At 41.6% G+C, this 22,841-nt stretch overlaps 1 protein-coding gene across 1 annotated transcript in view; it reads left to right on the top strand.

The window, feature by feature from the left end:
• Nucleotides 1–22,841, top strand: part of TULP1 (TUB like protein 1) — a 691,363-nt gene that overhangs the window by 488,948 nt on the left and 179,574 nt on the right. Inside the window, exon 8 of the mRNA XM_044076146.1 lies at nucleotides 17,715–17,886. Within this exon, the coding sequence (XP_043932081.1) occupies nucleotides 17,715–17,886 (172 nt within the window). The remainder of the gene's footprint in view (nucleotides 1–17,714; nucleotides 17,887–22,841) is intronic.

Below are 22,841 nucleotides of genomic sequence, written 5' to 3'. Positions count from 1 at the left end.
GGCCATAGTTGACGGGTGACAGTCCATCACTTACAGTTAGACTAAAGTTGTTGATAGTAAACTGAAAAAAGTACCTCGACTCTGCAAAACAAATATGTCATGACTCCTGGAGTTTCCTTGAGGAAATAAACTTCCATATCACTGTGAATATAATTTTATTACCGTTGATGTTAAAGACCTATATATGGTAATACCTCAGGGTTATGGCTAGGCTTGCATAGGCCCTCGGGCCGATAGCCTAGTAGCATCCTATGAACCTATGAGTTAGGTCTGCGCTGGGTTACTGATTTTTTAACTATGAAGGGAGCTGAACACTGTGAGATTTATTTGATAGAGAGTCTTTTGGATATAGTGTTGAAAAATAATTTTATTATGTTTGAGAAAGAATATTTCCTTCAGAAGAGTGGGGTAGCCATGGGATCACCATGTGGGGCCAGTTTTGCCAACATAGTTATGACACACTGGGAGAAACGTTTTATTTTTGAAAATTCCCCTATAATGGAACAAATTTATCTGTATACCCGGTACCTAGATAACATCTGTCTGATCTGGAAGGGTGACGAGGAGTCAGCAGTTAAATTTGTTGAACATATCAACAATACTGCTGACTTCCTAAGTTTTACCCACCATTTCAGTAGCCATTCTATTGCATGTTTGAATGTCCATCTGATCAAAGATGATCTAAACCACAGATATTTGGCAAAAAATTATAGAAAGGCTACCTCCTCTAATACCTTTCTACACTTTGAGAGTGACCCATCCATATCATCAGAAGAAGGGTGTAGTGAAGGGCCAGCTGGTAAAGGCATCTTGTATGACATCATTAGAGGAAGATTTTAGAGTGGAATGCAATAATTTAAAGGATATGTTCCTGAAGAAAGGGTATCCATCTGACCTTATTTACGGACTGAGAATCGAGGTCCTAAATAAGAGGAATATTGGTCATTTTGCCCCTATATTAAATCAGTCCACTAATCCAACAAGTATTAAATTTGTTCCACTTGAAAATTACATCACCGTACCTCTTAATAATTCAGAAGTAAGTGTCGCAACAAACTTTGCAAATAGCTTTGCAACTACTTTTTCGACTGATATAAGAGAAATAAGAAATATAATTTGCAAAAATTGTGTTATTCTTATGGAAGACCCTAACTTAAGATCAAAGGTTGGACATGTACCACGAATAATCTTTAAGAAGGGCAAAACGTTGAAAAATTTACTTGAACACCCCTTGCCACCTTTAGTATTGAATTTTGGGATGAAAAAATGTGGATGTTGTGCACATTGTAAATTCATCCTAACTGTAGGTTCTGTTGTGTTATGTGGAGTTCCATACAGTATTAAGGAGAAGTTTAATTGTAATTCCTTTGGTGTTGTCTATTTGGCTCAGTGCCAGCAATGCACTTAATTTTACATTGGTAAGAAGGAAAGATGGTTTAAACAGGGCATATATGAGCATCAATACAGTATTAATAAAAACAACTTAAATAATGCTCTAGTTAGACATGTTAAACAAAATTTGGATCAGACTTTTAAATATACAGTAATTGACCAAGTGGCAAAAAAAATCAGAGGGGGACCATGGGCTTTGGAATTGGAATTAAGAGAATTGTTGTGGCAACTGAAATTGAATGTGTTTTCCTTTCCAGGCCTAAACAAAAATTGTTCTCCGTCTTGTTTTCTTAAACCAAAAACGCTTGTAAGATGAACATCACGACTGCTCAACTTTTTATTACATTTGACTTGTGGACCTGTTCCTTTAAATGGGTGTTACTTTCCAAGTGTATAATTGATTTACTGGAAATGCTTTTAATATAAAATTAAGGATGGAACTGCATATTACTGTCCGAAGAAGTTCAATGTAATTGTGTTTGAATGAAGGCACGTACGTGCAGTTATTTTTTGATTAAATACATGTTTGGATTTTAAATGTTGGAGCCTATTTCCATTTTTCTTGTTTTTAGTTTGTGATTTGATACTTCAGATGCAGCTAACATTGGGTAAGACAGCGATTCAGGTCATAACCTGCTATAGGTCCCCAACCATGTCCCAAGACTCACACTCCACATTCCTAAGGACCATGGAGAATATTAGGGTCCAAACTAACATGCTTATACTGGGCGACTTCAACTTCCCCTCCATTAACTGGGAAAACTACTCATATACCAATACACTTGCCCAACGTTTCCTGGAATTCATTAATTCCAATGCCCTGGACCAGCTCGTTCTTACCCCCACTAGAGGTAGCAGCATACTTGACTTGGTTATTACTAACATGGGTGACCATTGCTCCACACCAATAGTCAACTCCTCCCTGATTAGATCCGACCACAAACTAATCACCTTTGAAATCCACATCCCCCACCCCCCACAAAGGTAACCACCATGAAAAACTTCACCAAAGCTAACTTTGGGCTCCTAAAAGCAGAGGTGGCTAACGTCACGGCACCCATGAAAATGGAGTATAGTTGCATGACTGCCGAATCATACACCAGTGCACTGTACGAACACGTACACAAATGCATGTATCTCGCCATACCCAACAGAACCAAGATGCTCTCCTTCAAAAAATGGAAGCCAGTCTGGTGGTCCCCTGCCATAAACAAACACTACAACAGAAGGAGGAAACTGATGCAGAATAAGGTGACGTCCCAAGACTGGAAAAACTCCCTTATCAGCCTCAGCAAAAAGTTGAGATCCCTCATCAAATCCGCTAAAGCTAGCTATGAAAACAGAACTGCCGCAGATAGTAAAGACAACTACAAGGCCTTCTATAGTTATGTAAAGACTCTCCACAGCAATACCCGGAGCTACTGCACAATGGTACCTCCTATACTGAGCCAACAGATATTGCCAATATACTAGCCGACAGATTCAGTGCCAACTTTACCCCTGTAGTCCCCAAGGACCAATCACAATACCAATAGATTGCCAGACACCCAGTATTACTGCTGCACAGGTTAAAACAGCACTGTCCATGACCAAGAATACAGTTTCTATGGGACCTGACAGTATCCCTGGCTGTGTTCTACATGAACTACAGAGTGAACTGGCACTTCACCTGTGTGCCCTGTTCAATCACAGCCTCACCTCAGGCTTTGTCCCTACCAAATGGCGCACTGCTACAGTCATCCCTCTCCACAAAGGAGGAGGGACTACAGACCCTGGGAACTGTCGCCCCATTAGCCTGACAAGTCTGATATGCAAAGCTATGGAATGCATCATCATGGACCTAATAAACAAGGATATAGGGAATCCCCAAACTCTGGATCCCACACAGTTTGGTTTTGTGAAGGGTAAATCATGCCTGCTCCACTTGGTTGACTTCTTTGAGTCAGTCACCAGAGCTGTGGATGAAGGTAAGGTGGTTCATACAGCCTACTTTGATCTGGCCAAGGCCTTTGATGCCATTACCCACTCAGGAATCATAGAAAGACTCACTAAGCTAAGGATCAACCCCTATATCACTAGGTGGGTTGCAAACTGGCTCACAGATAGAACCCACAGTGTGAAAGTAGCTGACTCCAAGTCAGACTGCCGACCAGTCACTAATGGAGTCCCACAGGGTTCGGTCCTGGGTCCTCTTCTGTTTGGTATCTACTTCTCTAAAGTCCAGGCCAAGATGAAGGGACTCTGGCTGACAAAGTTTGCAGGCTATTGCGAGTTGGAAGCTATTATTAACTCCCCAAGTGATGCTGACATCCTACAGAAAGGCATCAGTGAGACCAACGACTGGTGTCAGAACCATGGCCTTAAGCTCAATGCCAAAAAAATGTGTCGTCATCCCCTTTGGAAAAAACCTGGTTCCCATGAATTAACACATCAGTGGTAGTCCACTGAACACAGAAGGTGTTATAAGAGATCTGGGAATACAGGTTGACAGCAACCTCTCTTTTGACCACCACATTGCCACTGTGGTGAGAAAGTCCTTCTATGTGGCACATCTCATTACTAAGGGTTTTGCATCCAGGAAGAAAGAGGTCATTGTCTCCCTCTACTCTTCCCTTATTAGGCCAATCATTGAGTACAATGGATTAAGGATCCTAGGCCTTAAACACTTGTCCTATATGGACAGACTCAAAAACTCCAACTATTCTCTGTCTCATATCGCCTACTTAGAGGCAATCTCTGCTTGACTTACAAAGCCATGTCTGACCCATCTGTTAGAAGTGCTACATCTAAAGAAATCCCAATTCCTCCACCACACACGCTCCAGAGACCTCAACCTCATTACCACAACCAACAGAACATGCTGCAGGGACAGGTTCCTCACCCAGAGACTGCCCATGCTATGGAATAGGCTTCCCATACATGTCAAACAGAGCACCTCACTGTCCCTTTTCAAAAGAAATCTTGATGAGTGGATGGGAAATAGAAAATTCACCCCGGGGATCACTACAGTGGCTCTACTCAACAGAGGCACTGGGAACTAAGGTCGGGTGGCGCAATGCCAGGGTAATCTTATGGGCTAGGTTTTTAAAGGCTCCAAGGCCATTAGCCTAGTACACACCTATGAACCTATAAGTGTAGAAAACTTCTGAAAGAACCTCATGTTGATCAGAAATGAATGCAGGAATGATTAAGGAGAGGCGAATTCAAACCAAGAGATGAAAGGTTAATATTGGCGGCACAAGATTGTGGGTTATGTACACGGTGGTTTACAAAGTCCATTGAACATGTGGGAGAACCAGATAAATGCAGGCTTTGTAAAACCGAACTGGAAACAGTCGCACATCTTGTTGCTGGTTGTGACATACTAATGGCAGAAGGACTGCACGCTGAAAGGCATAATAATGTGGCAAGACTGTTGCACTGGGGATTGTGCAAACATTATGGTACTGGAGTGGCTGGAAACATGAGCCACAAAGCATCACAGAAAATGAAGTTTACATCACATGGGATCACCCATTACCAGCAGATCAAAAATAGATGCTAGAAAAACTGATATAGTGGGCCATGAAAAAAAGACAAAAGTAGCACTGATCATTGAAATTGCCACACCCAGTGACCTAAGTGTCTTGTGTACAGAGAGGCACAAAGTCATAAAAATATCAGGATCTGGGGGCAAAAATTAGATCACTGTGGAAGAAAGATACCCAGACAGTTCCAATAGTAGTAGGAGCACTGAGTCTTCTAAAAAAGAATCTACAATCGTATTTAGATACATTACCAGTACATGTAACCCCATACAAATTGCAGGAGGAGTCATTACTGGGCATTGCCTAAAAATGGCTGTATGGGGTCGATGAGTTTTTAGCCAAAATTCATAAGCCAGGAGATACAGGTGCAGAAGATCCTTTGCAAAGCGGCATAGTCTGTTACCCACGTTGTCTTATGCTGACAAATATTGTACCCCCTGCATTGAGACCAATAACTAAGCCAAGTACTGAAGTCAATCATCTTCTGTTTGTACTGTGGCATCATCCCTGGTGAAGGTAGAGTGTTGCTCAATGCAAGGCACATACCTACCTGAGACACATATTCAGAGAGATCAACAGTATCTCTGTTCATATAGTGCAGGGAAGTATGTTTCAGGCCGTTAACTCCCACACGGGCTATGATAGAATCATACTGGTACCTGCCGTGTAGTGACTTGAGTGCATGTGTAATTTGGTAGCTCCTGACTCCGTGTAAGCAGCTAACTGTTATATTTTCTTTGTTTAGTGTGGTAACACCCAAAATACTTGGAGAAGTTAAACCGAGAAAAAACATGCAGGTAACAGTTTTGTAGTAGGTTATATTTTACTTTCTTCTTTTCCTTTCATTCTGATCAGATCCAACACATTTGCAAAGGTTGAACCACCTGTGGTTCCTTATAACATTTGTTAAAATGAGAGAAACCTTTTTGAAAAATGGCAGACATCCTCATTGAATGGAACCTGACCTTAATGGCATGATTAATATCATGCCAGTGAAAGAGATATCAGATTAAAAAATAGTTTATGTTTAGATTTGTCTGATCACACCAGTGGGTTTTGTGAAGATACCACTGTTGCTGTTAAACCACTGTTTACCTTCCATGTAAATCTACATCCCTTGCATTTCTAGGTACATCACAAATGCCCTGTAGTGTCTTCAGGCATAACTGACCACTAGGTGTATATCACACTTGCTACCAGAATCTCAGTAATCCTAGCACTTCACCTCAGAGATTAATTTTCAGCATTCATGCAGTTTCCACTGTTCAGTTTTCAAACAACTAAGAAGGATAGGGGGTGAGATTCACAAAAACAGCTAACTGCTTATCCTGGTCCAATGCCTAGTAACTGCTCCGTGCCAGATATATTCCATGCCTAGTCACCGATTTGGCACATCAGTATGTGAAAATTTCACAGATGGAGACAAGACTATGTCACATGAAGCAAACTGATAATGTTGGCCCTAACCATACTGAAAAGCACATACCACCAAAGGTGTTGCAGACAAAATGTGTGAGAGCTACTTTTGTGTGAAGAGTCACAAAGTAACTAATTCAGATGAACTAATCCAGGTGCAAGGGCTGTGCCAGGCTTGGAGGCACGTGTCTGTCCATCTGCATTCTGCATATGTACTTTGAAAAAAATATTTTTGTTTCTTTGGGACCTTCCAGTCACAAAAATGGTAAAGAAATGTAGTGCATGCTCTTATAAATGCAGTCATTAGTTTCTGGGTTTTTTTTGCTGTTGTCTAGTACACACAAGAAATTAGAACTGTGTGGTTTAAAGAAGCTATGATAAGAATGCCAAGTGTTGTCTGACTCAGAAATTAGACTTATTGAAAAATTGGGGGTTTGGATACCAATTGTATTATGAAGGGGAATATACACACTGAGCCAAGTGGAGGAGGGACATTGACTACAACGCTTATCTGAGATATATAACAATAAGTATCCTGTTTTTTTTTTTTATATATTTTTAATAGTTATTGCTTCTAGCAGTTTATATATAGCACTTTTTATTGCCTGCTGCATACTTTTTACTGTATTTTATTGCTATTAACTAATCTGCACAGTTAAACTAAAATTGTCTGCCTTACAGGGCCTGATAAATAAGGTTTTTACTGTTACACTGTTTGTAAAGCTTTTTAGCTAGTTTCACTGTGTGAAAGGTATTAACTGGAAATGTTTTCTACTTGTTAAGCATATGTTTGTTTGTTCTGATTTCCTGCCAAGGAGAGTATCATATAACTGGTTTGTTTGCAGTTAAAAGCATTCTGTAGAGTCTCCTTGCTCCTTTATCTTTTTAAAAGCGTTCATTTTGTGGCTCACTGCTCTTCTTCTGCTGTTTACTGTCTAAAAGAGTTTAGGCTAATAGCTGTAGTATTGTTCCCCGCCCTGACTCCCTGTTGGTGTCTTGCTGTTATACATGGTGGCTTTTCAGTTGCCCACCTCTACTGTAAATTTGATCTTGGACACTCCTCCCAGTCTAGTGTCATTGGCTCATTCTACCTAATACAGTGAGAACATTTGAGAAGGCCAACCCACTTAGTTTCCTAACCTTGAATTATCTTCTGCTTCTCCTCTCTCCCTTTCCTTTACAAAAAAAAACTTTCTAGAATCCCCTTGTGTCCTGCTTAACTGTAACAAAAAAAAACATTACGCTTGTTTCCTGCCTTTCCTGTAACTAGTCTAGTCCAGATACAGATTTGCTATATCCAGGACTGTTTGTAAGCTTCTGAGCCCCCCAATCCTGTCTGTGTTGGAGGGAAGCCTGCTAGCTTATCAGTGGGAGTGGTAAGCACTAGGTAACCTATCCACCACATAAGGAGTGGTTTCTGGCCCAGGAATTGTAGCTGTTGGCCGTTTGGGCAGTTTTTCCATATCTCTCTCAACTTCCTGATTTAAAAGCCTGCATTTGCACTTGTCTTCCTGTAACTAGTCTAGTCCAGATACATATTTGCTGTATCCAGGACTGTTTGTATGCTCCTGAGCCCCCCAAGCCTTTCTGTGTTGGAGGGAAGCCTGCTAGCTTATCAGTGGGAGTGGTAAGCACTAGGAAACCTATCTACCATATAAGGAGTGGTTTTGGCCTAGAAATTGTAGTTATTGGCCGTTTGGGCAATTTTTCTATCTCTCTCAACTTTCTGATTTAAAAGCTTGCATTTTTCACTTGTTTCTTTCCTGTAGCTAGTCTAGTTCAGATACAGTTTCTTAGTTTTAGCACTTGAATTTGCTTATTCGTGCTCAGCACTTGTTCAGAATTTGTAAGCACTAAATAAGCTACAAATTACTACAGCACTCAACCTTCCTCATTACCTAGAGGAAAACAGTTTTTGTACTTACTTTCCTCACTTGCTTAGAGAAAAAAACAGCTCTTGTACTCACTTTCCTCACTTGTCTAGAGGAAAATAGTTTTTTATTCAGGCATGTCCAAGGGTCAGCTCCCAGTGTTCTCTCCTGTCTATCTGATGAATCTGGGCATCTTGGGGCAATGTAGCAATTGCCTCATGTACACAAACAACCCTCTCCTCCTACCACCCAACACTACAACCTGTGAGAGATGCACTTATCTAGCCAAACTGGAGGTAGAGCTCTCTCCAACCAAGACTTAACTTGACAGTCAAGAGGAGAAGGTAAACACTTGCAGTACACCACACTCATTACATAGTCCCACTAAACCTACACCACCAAAATCCACACATAGAAACACAAAAACATTCACTGAGGCTTTAAATAATAATATGCTCAAGCAGCAGAGATCTCCAAAGCAGAAACGCAAGCAACCTCCACCCCCAACACAACCCAAATGATACATAGCCCACTTAACCATAGTCCATAAGTCAAAACAATGTACCCAACACACTAGTCATGTCCCACTCACCAGGCTAAACAAGGAGAAGGTTACTGTCAACCGCCTGTCAGGTGCCAGGATCTGCCACATAACCCACGCACTCAGGTCAATATGACTCTGTCATTGTCCATGTTGGCGTGAACGACCTGAGACATACCTCCCTGGACTACATGAAAAGAGACATGGGAGAGCTCTCCGATCTTGTAGCCCAGGCAGGTATGACCCTACCCCTGAGTAGCATCCTGCCATCACCCAAAATGATACCACAGTTCAAGGACAAAATGATTGACTTCAACAATTGGCTAAGCTTCTGGTGTCATTCTAAGAGGATCCAGCATCTGTCTGCCTATGACAACATGGTTGACAGACCATGATGCTTTGCCAGAGATGGCCTGCACCTGTCACCCCTGGGATTCCGGATACTGGCTAAGGCTCTTGCCACCCCTATAGTGCCTTTTTTAGGCAAGGTTCAAATGACAAATTCACCACCATAACAGGAACAGGCAAGCAAAAACTGAGGGTAATGCTACTCATTGCTAGAAGTCTAAATCTCAAAATGCACTCCCTCGAGCCACGCCTTAAAATGGAGAACATCGATATCTGTGCAGTGACTGAGACCTGGTTCAAGGCTCCAGAGAGCACCCCTGCATTACCAGGCTATAACTCATACCACACGTTTCGGCGATCTAACCTGGACCGGAACACCAAAGGCAGAGGTGTGTCCATATTCATTAGAGATATCCACACCTCCAGGCTAGTTACTCAGCATAATGCATCTGAGGTTATCGAAGTGCAACTAACTCTGGGCAAAACTGCAATCCAGATTGTAGCTTGCTACAGATCCCCCACCATGCCCCAGGATTCCCACTACTCTTTTATTGATATACTGGAAAATATTAGGGTTCAACCAAACACCGTAATAATGGGCGATTTCAACTACCCCACCATTAACTGGGAAAACTACTCATGTACCAACTCCTTCACTCAACGCTTTCTGGAATTCATACATTCCAATGCCCTGGATTAACGTATCCACACCCCCACAAGGGAAAACAATATCCTAGACCTAGTCATTACCAACATGAGTGACCAATGTTCCACACCTGAAATCAACTCCCTGTTGTTCAGATCTGACCATAAGCTAATCACCCTATATATCCACATCCCGCCCCCACCCCACCACCCCCCATTAAGGAAACCACAGCAAATGATTTCTCCAAAGCCAACTTCATGCTTCTTATGACAGAAGTGGCAAACTTCATGACACCCATGCAGATGGACAATAGAGTTATGACTGCTGAATCCTACACAGATGCATTCTATAAGCACTTACATGAGTGCATGGATCGTGCTGTCCCAAACAGAACCAAGATGCTATCCTCCAAAAAAAGGAAGCCAATGAGGTGGTCCCCTGCCATAAACAAACTCTACAACAGAAGGAGGAAACTGTTGCAAAAGAGAGTAAAATCCCATGAGTGGAAGAGCTCCCTGGTCTGCCTCAGTAAGAAGCTGAGATCCCTTATAAGATCCTCCAAAGCTAGCTACAAAAACAAAATCGCCACTGATTCTAGGGACAGCCACAAAGCATTCTATAGCTATGTCAAGAATCTCAGTGGCAACACCCAGATCTGCTCTGAGTTACAGCACAACGGCATAAAAATTACAGAACCTACTAATATTGCCAACATCCTGGCAAATAGGTTCAGTGCTAACTTTACCCCCCTGTCACCCCCTAAAGAGCCCATATCTGTACAGGAAGAATGCAATGTCCCTGTAATCACAACTACGCAGGTAAAAGCTGCACTCTCTAAAGCCAAAAACATAGCATCCATGGGACTGGACAACATCCCAGGCTGTGTTTTACATGAACTTCAGAACAAACTGGCTCCCCACCTAAGCACCATGCTCAATCATAGCCTCACGTGAGGCTTTGTCCCCATTGAATGGGGCACATTAACGGTTATCCCACTCCACAAAGGGGATAAAACTATCGCCCTATTATCCTGATAAGCCTGGTCTGTAAGGCCATGGAACGTATCATCATGGAACTCATAAACAAAGACATTGGTAACCGCCAAACTCTGGACCCCACCCAGTTCGGGTTTATGAAAGGCAGATCATGCCTTCTGAACCAGATTGACTTCTTTGGGGGAGTCACCAAAGCCGTAGACGATGGTAAGGTGGTTCACACAGCCTATCTTGACCTTGCCAAGGCTTTCAACACCATCCCCCATTCTGGAATTATAGCTAAACTCACTAAACTAGGTATAAAGCCCTACATCACAACATGGGTTGCCAACTAGCTCACTGACATAACCCACACTGTAAAAGTTGGAGACTCCAAATCTGACTTTAAACGAGTGAGAAGTGGAGTACCAAAGGGTTCAGTCCTGGGACTGCTCCTGTTTGGTATCTACTTCTCTGAAGTACAGGCTAACACAGAAGGCTTTTGGCTAATGAAGTTCACAGATGACTGCAAACTAGGAGCCATAGTCGAGTCCCCAAATGATGTGGACATCCTACAGAAGGGCTTCATTGAGACAGATGCCTGATGTCAGAGCCATGGCCTCAACCTCAGCGCCAAAAAGTGCATTGTCATCCCCTTTGGTAAAAACTCTGTAGCCATGAACTACCACATAGGTGGCAGTCTACTTAATGCTGAATGTGTGATAAGAGAACTTGGGACCCAGGTGGACAGTAGTCTCTCCTTTGGTAGTCATATCACCACAGTAGTCAGGAAATCCTTCTACATGGCACACCTCATCACAAAAGGATTCTCATCCAGGAAAAAAGAGGTCATTGTTCCCCTCTACTCGACACTCATTAGACCCATTATAGAGTGCAATGCCCCTTTTGGAATGTACCTCACAAGACATCTGCAGCAGCTGGAAAGGCCACAGAAGTACCTCACAAAGAGGATTACTGGCGTCAAACAGATGCCCTGCACTGGCCATCTCAAAAAACTCCATCTTCACTGTGTAGCATATCACCTACTCCGAGGTAATCTCTGCCTAACATATAAAGCTATGTCAAACCCAGAGCTGTTGACATGCTACACCTAAAGAAATCCCAATCCCTCTGAGCTACACACTCTAGGGACCTAAACCTTGTCACTGCAGTAAACAGAACATGCTGGATGGATAGATTCCTGTACCAGAGACTTTCCATACTCTGAAACAAGCTACCTATCTATGTCAAGCAAAATTCCTCATTAGCACTCTTCAAGAAAAATCTTGATTAGTGGATGGGAAATAGGAAATACACCCTGGGGATCACTTCTGTGGCTCTGCTTGACAGGGGCACAGGAAAATAACTTTCTTGGGTGCCGTAAGCCAGAGAACCTTGTTGGCTAGGCTTACTTAGGCCCTTGGGCTGATAGCCTAGTACCTACCAATGAACCTATGAACCTAATAGTACAACAAACCACTGAGACAGCAATGGGGGGCAGCTTGTGCTTCAGTGTATGGTAAAATGCATTTGTGGTCGTGAATGTGTTCAGTCTCATTTATAGACAATATTGATAACTCTACTTAAGATTTTAGATGATATGTTTATTTTATGGACAAGGGCCATTGAACCACTACATATTTTTATCTTTGTTGAACAATACTGCATATTTTTTTAACTTTACCTTTGAATACTCACAAGAGTCAAAATTGTTTTAAGTATTTGTATTACTAATGATAGACAACCAAGAAAATACACTCCGAGCATCTTTATTAAGTCTACCTTTTAAACCTGTATTTGTATTCCAGCAGCTAACACCCCTTTAAACAGAAAAAGAACTTGGTAAAATGGCAGATGGTCAGACTATTAAGGATTATTTCTGAGGGCCATCTGCTTCACTCTAAAATTAAAAAAAATACTGATGTGTTTAAGAAGAGAGAGAAAATGTCTTGAAACTTTGTGAGAAGGGGTAGTGAAGAAATAATGGATGATAGACAAACAACATAGATCCCAGTTTTAGTTGATGAAACAGAGACAAACACCGCACAATATTCAATAACTGTAAGTGTCACATCAAATACACTTTTTAACGGGCTGTGGTTATAATTTACAATGTGGACTCGATTAACATTCTGAACATAGAAAGAACTGCGATATATTTGTTCATTTTGGAAATTGCCTGGAATTAAGAAGAGAGACCCCATAAATTGTGTAGTCAAAAGGGTAAATTTGAAGAAGAGATTTGAAAGTAACTTTAAAATAGAAAACAATACAAAAGTAAAGAATAGCATGGCAAATGTGGACAATGTACTTACATTGTTGATGAAAGTAAGGGCATATTAGCCCATTTGAACAACACAGAAATATGAGGGAAAAGCTTGAATTGTGGAACAAAAGGTGTGGTTTATATAGTACACTGTATGACACGTGAGGCATCCTACACTGTAAAAACTGAGAAAATCTGGAACACTACAGTATCGCAGCGTACATACAGCATAAGAAAGAAGGGTGAAAAGAATGCCTAAACTTGCACAGGACAGTGTTAATTTAAAAAATTCACCTTTGCAGTATGGGAAAATGTAAATTGGGAAATAGAGAATAACAACTGGGAAGTCAGTCTTGAATACTGAGGACTAGTTTGGCAACTGAAATTAATGTGACAAATAAATTGGGAATGAATGAAACAACTATCATTAGTAGTGTATTAAACCTTCGAGAAGCTAAGTTATAAAGTAACAAATTGCTTCTTTTTTGGTTAATACTTATAAATACTGGAGTATTTCTTTAATTATGTCTGGAGCTATATATTTAAATTCTTATTTCAAAGAAGTCTGTTTCACTATATTGTTTATGGCCATGATATTCTCTAAGCATGTTGTTGTATTTAACCAATGGTATTAATTAAAGTTGTCAGGTGACTAGGAAGAGGGCGGCCACAGTGGTGCAGTGGTTAGCGTTGCTGCCTCACAGCAAGAGGTTCTCCGGTTCGATCCTCGGCTGGGGTGCCTTCTGTGCGGAGTCTGCATGTTCTCCCTGTGGTCGTGTGGGTTTCCTCCTGGTGCTCCAGTTTCCTCCCACATCCCAAAGGCATGCTGTAGGTGGATTGGATACTCTAAATTGGCCCTAGGCGTGAGTGTGTGCATGTGTGTGCCTTCCATGGAAGGATGGGCGCCGGGCTGGCAACTCGACACCGTAAAACTCCACTGCCAATCATGAGCAGACAGGTGATCCGCTGTGGCAACCCCTAACCAGGAAAAGCCAAAAGAAGAAGAAGGTGACTAGGAAGAATTTCTATAAAAATTGTGGTTTTCTGATTAATGATCAGTTTTGAAGAAATCCCAATGACTGTTGGACAAAAGCACTTAACCATTGTTTTAATCTTATTGTATTAAATTGTGTTGAATATCTTGATAAACATCCGATAACCCTTTGCAAAACATGGATATGGCTTTTATTAAGGTCTGTGTTAAATCAGCGAAAGCAAAGGCTAACAATGTAGAAGACACAGAACGGCAATTTTTTCCCAGGGAAAAGAATCGCTGTTCCACAAAAAAAAAAAAGTTCAAAACACAAAATAAAGTGGGGAACCATGCCCCACATACACACACACCCCTACTTAAATATACCAACTCTGAGATTGCACCACAGTGGAGAAAATGGCAAGGTCACGAAAATGACCCAGCGATTTTTTTCCCCTGGGAAAATAAATTGCTGTTCTTTGTCTTCAGAATTGTCAGCTTTCGTATTTAAAGGGTTGATAAATCAGCGTTTGCTGTTTTAAGCATTTTCTGATTTAATATAAACCCTTTTATTAGTATACACAACATTGATTTTGGACAGCGCAGTGGTGCAGCTGTAGCATTGTTACCTTACAGCAAGAGGTTCTTCATTTCGATTCTCGGCTGGAGTGCCTTCTGTGCCAAGTCTGCATGTTCTCCCTGTGTTTGTGTGGGTTTTCTCCAGATACTCTGGTTTTCTCCCATGTTACAAAGATATGCACCTGGAGCGTTTCTTCCTGGGCCTCTGATGAAAGCTGGTTTCGTTCCAAGTCGGACTTTCCCAGTAAATGAATGTTAAATAAATAAAATTTTCTTGATAATCTAGTGTTTCTCTATGCTTCTGCCCCTTCAAAACTCAACAACTCCTCCTCTGTAGTGGGTCATTATTTACTACCCTCCTAATTCTTGAAAATGCAGTGGCTTGCAGTAATCCAGCAGAGCTCCTTTCCAAGACCAGACCGTGCAGCGATGAGTTATAAAAACTGGTAGCGTCTATGATATGGTATTATGACTAGGTGACCAAAGGAAGTGTTGTTTGATGGTGTAACCGTGCAGCAATGAGTTATAAAAACTGGTAGCGTCTGTGATATGGTATTATGACTAGGTGACCAAAGGAAGTGTTGTTTGATGGTGTAACCGTGCAGCAATGAGTTATAAAAACTGGTAGCGTCTGTGATATGGTATTATGACTAGGTGACCAAAGGAAGTGTTTGATGGTGTAACCGTGCAGCGATGAGTTATAAAAACTGGTAGCGTCTGTGATATGGTATTATGACTAGGTGACCAAAGGAAGTGTTGTTTGATGGTGTAACCGTGCAGCAATGAGTTATAAAAACTGGTAGCGTCTGTGGTTTGGTATTATGACTAGGTGACCAAAGGAAGTGTTGTTTGATGGTGTAACCGTGCAGCAATGAGTTATAAAAACTGGTAGCGTCTGTGGTTTGGTATTATGACTAGGTGACCAAAGGAAGTGTTGTTTGATGGTGTAACCGTGCAGCAATGAGTTATAAAATCTGGTAGCGTCTGTGGTTTGGTATTATGACTAGGTGACCAAAGGAAGTGTTGTTTGATGGTGTAACCTTGCAGCAATGAGTTATAAAAACTGGTAGCGTCTATGATATGGTATTATGACTAGGTGACCAAAGGAAGTGTTGTTTGATGGTGTAACCGTGCAGCAATGAGTTATAAAAACTGGTAGCGTCTATGGTTTGGTATTATGACTAGGTGACCAAAGGAAGTGTTGTTTGATGGTGTAACCGTGCAGCAATGAGTTATAAAAACTGGTAGCATCTATGATATGGTATTATGACTAGGTGACCAAAGGAAGTGTTGTTTGATGGTGTAACCGTGCAGCAATGAGTTATAAAAACTGGTAGCGTCTATGATATGGTATTATGACTAGGTGACCAAAGGAAGTGTTGTTTGATGGTGTAACCGTGCAGCAATGAGTTATAAAAACTGGTAGCGTCTATGATATGGTATTATGACTAGGTGACCAAAGGAAGTGTTGTTTGATGGTGTAACCGTGCAGCAATGAGTTATAAAAACTGGTAGCGTCTGTGATATGGTATTATGACTAGGTGACCAAAGGAAGTGTTGTTTGATGGTGTAACCGTGCAGCAATGAGTTATAAAAACTGGTAGCGTCTGTGATATGGTATTATGACTAGGTGACCAAAAGAAGTGTTGTTTGATGCTGTAACCTTGCAGCAATGAGTTATAAAAACTGGTAGCGTCTATGATATGGTATTATGACTAGGTGACCAAAGGAAGTGTTGTTTGATGGTGTAACCTTGCAGCAATGAGTTATAAAAACTGGTAGCGTCTATGATATGGTATTATGACTAGGTGACCAAAGGAAGTGTTGTTTGATGGTGTATCTGCTTAACCCTGCAGCACAGGACTTGTAATGCTGGAGCATGATGTGTTGTGTCACTTTGTATTTTACAGCACTGTGATGCCTTGGAAGTTCTCCTGAGGAAGGACAGAAGTAGAATGAGACACGACATCAGCAGGGGATAGAATGAGACACCACATCAGCAGGGAAATACGTTCTGTGGCTTTCAATACTAGTGGGCAGTAAGGGCAGAGCAACAACAGAGCAGCAGATCAGTTTTAGCAGCCTTTGCTTGCTGTTGGCATTCACTTTAGGGGTAAGGGATCTAGTCCTGGCCTTGCAGACGTGTTGTTTTTACTAGGACTGCATCTGAGCACCTTTTTCCTGACTTTGCTTATTGGAATGTAGTGCTGCATAACATAACTAATCGACTGGTTTGCTGAGCACAATATGATTGCCTTTCCCCAGTGAAAGAGGGATGAGATACCTTCACCAATGGCTAGATTCACAGTGGGCAACAAAATGTGCATCTTCCTAGTCCCAGACAAAAACCCATAGCTAAGCCTGTACCAAAAGATAAGTCATTACCCCATTATTCACTTTTAACCCACTCACAACATACCATCTTTAGGATGCTTGGCCAGATCTGTTTTGCTTACCTTTTCTGTTCACTTTCTACTCGTAGTACAGCATACCTTCCTCCTCATATTACACTTAGTATTTATCCATTAAAGTTTTATCAACAGTTAAGTGTTAAGTAACCATTATGGACCATTTACATATGGGCATTGTTTTGAACTATCATTGCTAGCAAATGTGTTTACTACTCAGTTGCCATTTATCATGCACTTCTATTGTATAAAGTCTGTACTTCATGTAGGACTACACAGTGGTATAGTGGTTAGCAATGCTGCTGCCTCATAGATCTCGTTTTTTTCAGTTAAGTTCATGGCTGGAGAGACCTGTGTGCAGGATCTGCACACACACCTCACCATCACCGCCACCCCGTGTGACTATTCAGGTTTTTGCAAACTTCAATGTCCTTCTACATTTCAAAGACATACTGTAAGTGAAATGGTAATCTTTCATTTGTGTGTTTAAGTTTTGCTGCCTTTCACCCGCTGAATGTTGGAATAGCTATGACTGCCTCAGGACGCTGGACTGGGTAAAACAAGTAAACAAAGAGGAGATGAACAGAGGTATTTCATATGTTCTGATATTTAAAAATGTTTGCTTGTTCTTTTGTTGTACATATATTATATAACTTCCTACTTTGTGTTATAAAAGGAGGAAATATTAAAGAATGCATTTACCCACTCCACTAAAAGCATCCATATACCAGAATATGTTTGTTAAGCTATATTCTTTGTTTCTTTTTTGTCAGGAAAATGACGGGCTGTTGATGAAATGGCAATATAAGAATATGGAGAACTTGATAGAACTTCACAACAAAACACCGGTCTGGAATGATGAGTCCCAGTCTTACGTTCTCAACTTTCATGGAAGGGTCACTCAGGCATCTGTCAAGAACTTCCAGATAGTTCACAGCAATGACAGTAAGTGAACGGCCTATAATGGTTATTTTGAGAAATACCACATGTTTAAACATTAAATTTGTTTATATAATATTTGATAACCAGACAATTGTGACAGTGGTCTCTATTCAGATTAACAGCATCCAGGAACTACCTCAGATCCATCAGAGTGTGGTTGTTGCTTCTACAGGAAAGCTGTTTTTTTTAGATTACTCATACTTTTTAGCACACTGTTTACAACTTCTGGGGACAGGATTTATTGCAAGCTTCTTTCTGAGTGGATCATTTTTCACTATTTGAAATGGCTGTATTTATTCCAGCCATAAACACTGGCCTCTGCATATCCAGCAATGACAACATTTTTATAAAAGTGAGAGCATGACAGACGTCTTGACAGTTAAATAAGGCAGCACAGTCCATAGCAGCTACCGTGAGACTGATAGAGCAGGTGCAACACACACAAGTGCAGAAAGTCCTAAGTGGTTTGTGACTGCATCCGCAAGTGTGCCAAATGATATCTACTCCAATGTAAAGGTGCTCTTCATAAAGGTAATGTGCCACAGTGTAGGGTCTGTGTGCTGTACAAAAGTGAACAAAACCCCCCTTCTTGTACTCAAAAGACGTTATGTAGAAGAACAGTACTATTTAAGGCCCCTTACGCAATCCTTGCTCCATAGCATAAGACTAAAGGCCAGTAGTGTAACTACCTGTTTCCTGTGCAAATCCACCCACCCCTAATCATGTGCCATTCAGCAAGCCAGTACATTATGTGACAGCAATAGCAGAATACACAATGGTGCTCTTTTAATTGGCACAGTGATCTCCCTACCTCCTCCCTGCTGATATGTCACTCAGCATACAGTACTAAGCAATTCGTTCATGATAAAGGAGAAAAATATGTTCCTGTTTTGTATGGCAGGAGAATTCATACTAGCTGTGGATTTCTGTATTGTGCAGGCAAACCTGCTATCTCACACTAACTTGACTTGCTCCCAGACAGTGATGTTGGTAAGCTCTTACCAATTGCAGCAGGCACAACACCAGATGCCCACATTAGCATAACATGGTAATGGAGTCAGTACACCATCATAATAACTGACTGTGAATTCTTTATGAATCAGAGTCACTCAGGGTGGTGAACCACACTGTGCAGCCATACAACAGCTTAGATATATCTTAACCAAGTAGCTGCTCATAGCTATTTGGTAAGGTTACTGTAAAAAAAAAAACTAAGCTACCTTCCTTTGGTCTACTGTGTAGTGCTGTCAGACTACACAGTGCTGCTTGATATCCCAAACACAGGAGCACCTCAATGTTAAAGTGTACCAGGCAGTGTGGTATGCCATTCAGGAACATAGGATGCTGAAGATCTGCTTCCAGGGACTACTTCAGTTCATGTTTCTGAGCAACAATAATTTTTAGTGGTATAGTGAACGTGGGGTGCAGAATGCTTTTACACCTATACACTCTGTATTTATGAATCCTAGGGTAAGCATCTATGATAACTCAGTCACTGTTGAATGCTTCTGAGATGTAAAGCTGACTCTGTCTTCATAATTTCAGAACAAAATCCCTGGGCATGTAGCCTTCAGGAAGGCAAAGTCCTTTAAGCAAGATTTGCAGTGGTTCCAAAGAACAACAAGAAATGAAAGTCAGTATTAGGTTTCTGATACAGCAAATGTAGCTCATGGAATCATTTTGCTATGATAGTAATAAAGAATCTGAATCATAATGTATAAATTTCAGCACTGTTTATGGAGGTGACCTGCCTGCTCAGATCCTTGTGTCCTTCCCAAATGCTAGCTGTAAGGATGCCTACTCAGATCCATGTGTCCTTCCCAAAGGATATCTGTAGGGAAATGGTGTGCCTGCTGAGATGCATGTGTCTTTCCCAAAGGATAGCTGTAAGGAAATGGCATGCCTGCTCATATCTGTGTCCTTCCCAAAGGATATCTGCAAAAAAATGGTGTGCCTGCTAAGACTCATGTGTCCTTCCCAAAAATAGCTGTAAGGAATTGGTGTGCCTGCTGGGACCCATGTGTCATCCCCAAAGGATAGCTGTTTGTGTTCTTTCCAAAGGATAGCTGTAAGGAAATGGCCTGCCAGCTGACACCCATTTGCCCTTCCCAAAGGATAGTTGTAAGGAAATGGCATGACTGTTGAGACCCATGCGTCCTTCCCAAAGGATAGCTGTAAGGATGCCTGCTCAGATTGGTGTGTCCTTCCCAAAGGATAGCTGTAGGGAAATGGCCTGCCTGCTGACACCCATGTACCCTTCACAAAGGATAGCTATAAAGAAATGGCATGCCTGCTGAGACCCATGTATCCTTCTCAAGCTATAGCAGTAAGGAAATGGTGTGCCTGCTGAGACATATGTCCTTCCCAAGGGATTGCTGTAAGGAAATGGCATGCCAGCTGAGACTCATGTGTCCTTCCCAGGTCTGTATCACATAGTCAGAGTCTTATAACCCCCCTGCACACCCCCGCTACTTAAATATACCAACTCTGAGATCGCACCCCATTGAACAAAATGGAAACCTCCGCTTATGTAGATTTCCATTCAAATGCTCGAACTTTTACAAATTCCAACTTATGGTCTTGACCATATGAGTTTTGAATTTGTAAAAGTTCGACTACGTGATAGGGACCCGTCCTTCCCAAAGGATAGCTGTAAGCTTTAAGGTGGCTCTTTCCCATTGTCAGTTCTAAGCTGTACTATTCAGTCTGTCCAGAGAGCCCTAACATTTTCTTGAAGTGCTTAATGCTGTCTGCACGTAAAAGAACTCAGAAGATTCAAATATTTCTGCTCCCTTGTTGATAAGTCTGATTAAGGAAGGCTCATCCACACATCTGAAACAGCATCTTGCTACATTCACCCAAGTATTTCTGACTCTAGGATTGCAGTAGACATAAGAGCCACACAACTGCAGCACAAAGGAATTCATTTGTGAGAGAACTACTAGGATCTACATTGACAGCAGAGCTGCTGATCCTAAAGAGAATTAAATAAATTTCTGCCTTCATAACCTTCATGGCAAACCTCCTAGCTATGTCAGCAAGTTAGGGCATGTCTGCTTGGCTACTTGTAGCATTCAGCACCAGTCATGGGGAAAGCCCAGTGACTAATAAAATACTTGTGAAGCCACAAGTGCAGCAGACTGCTTATAAGAGCTAATTTCAGCATTATCAGTAATTGCGGATCCTGCCACTGGGCATACCTATCACCCATCTGGCGCCCTCACAGATACTGACAACAGATGCTTCAGATTATGCATGGGGTTCAGGGGGTGTGGCCTCGTGAGGAATGTTCTGTGTCAGAAATATGAAAAAAGGAGACAAGCCATCTTAGCTGTAAGTACAATGCAGCAGGTTGTCCGAGATGTCCTTTGAATAAATATAGACAGTACCAGAGTCACGTGGTACATCAACAAGCTAGGCCAGATGCATGTATGTATGTATGTATGTATGTATGAATGCATTGTTTAGAGATGCTATGAGCATTTGCAAATGGAGATAGAAACACCAAGATAAGATTCCATGCAGTCTTCTTGCCATGTAGAACAACTGTCTGGTAGGATCCTTGGAGAGGTCACAGAGGCTCAGTCATGGCAGTGAGATAGATTACTTTCAGGAACAAACAGCATAGTTGTGGGCTGTATTGGTAGATCTGGTTGTATCCGAGGATAGTGTACAATTGCACTTTTTTTGCTCTCCTCACAGTCTTCTGCATGCATGGAACACAGATGGCTTTCTCTTCTTCCTTTGGATTCAGAGCCTGAACTATGCCTTCACTCTGAATTAGTTAATTTTACTCAAAGCCAAGATGGATATTGCAAACTTAATTTTCTTAGCACCCATACTCGACAACTGCACTGCTTGATATCTGTGTTATTTTATGGTTATTTGTACATTAATAAAGGATATGTAAAAAATAAAAAGTAAATAAATATAAAAGATGCCCATCCTCACATCCCCATAGATAAATTAGACAGATAATTCTTCAGGACTGAAACTGGGGAATCCTCTACCAATTTACCTCCTCGCGTTTTGGCTTGTCTGCTGCACTTGGGTCTTTACAGTGTGTCTGGCTCCAGCAGTTGCATTTTACAGGACTAAGGCCATTCATGCTAATTTATACCTGGACAACTGTCTTACCCCAGAACATCATTGGAGAAGACCCATAAGACTACGTAATTTACTCAGAATTGCTTGCAGTTGTTAGGGATCCCTAAATCTCCCAAGGTCTTACCTTTCAACCTCAAGACAAGTGCTAATTCATTGGGCAGACCTGGAGAGAGAGAGAGAGAGAGAGAGCAGGCAAGAACTGTACTACCCACAGAACAAAGTTTCCTTCTGCCCCGGTATTTCAGCAAACTCTCCAAGCAGAACCAGATCTCTGCAGCATAATTCTTCAGAGTAGAGTCTTGAGCTATATTGCTTCCTGCATGCTGATGACCATCCCAGATGAGGAGATTGCAATGGCACCAAAGGACCAGGCAGTACCACCATGCCCAATCCCGGAAGTGACCCATTTCTCTACTGCCCTTAATCAGAAAAGAGGTCTCATGCTAGGAAACACAAGGTTACCCTTCAGGCTAGTCTTAGGATCAAACCTCACCACAGACATCTCAGATTCAATATAAGGAGCCATATGGGTGACCTGAGGATCCAGAGTTCTTGGGGCAAGGCCTTCAGAAGAAGGCAAACCATCATCAAGGAGATGATGGTCATAGTTCTTGCATCAAAGCATTCAAGATTAGTTGACAACAGAGAACATTACACATGCAAACAGGCAACACGACACACCATGTGATACATATTTTATTTATTGATTTATTTATTTCTAGTAGATGCAGAAAGAGGGATGCATTTTGCATATGGTTAACAGGTGTGGTACACTAGCAACAGACCTTGTCTTTCCTCAGAAAATGGACAACTGTGCAACCAGTACAGTGAAGTACCAGCAGTGGGGCTGG

Source organism: Protopterus annectens, chromosome 7.part0 (assembly GCF_019279795.1).
Source record: "Protopterus annectens isolate FY-2018-M chromosome 7.part0, PAN1.0, whole genome shotgun sequence".
NCBI classification, from domain to species: Eukaryota; Metazoa; Chordata; order Ceratodontiformes; family Protopteridae; genus Protopterus; species Protopterus annectens.
The sequence above is the reverse complement of the archived record's forward strand: the minus strand, read 5'-3'. Positions and strand labels throughout refer to the sequence as shown.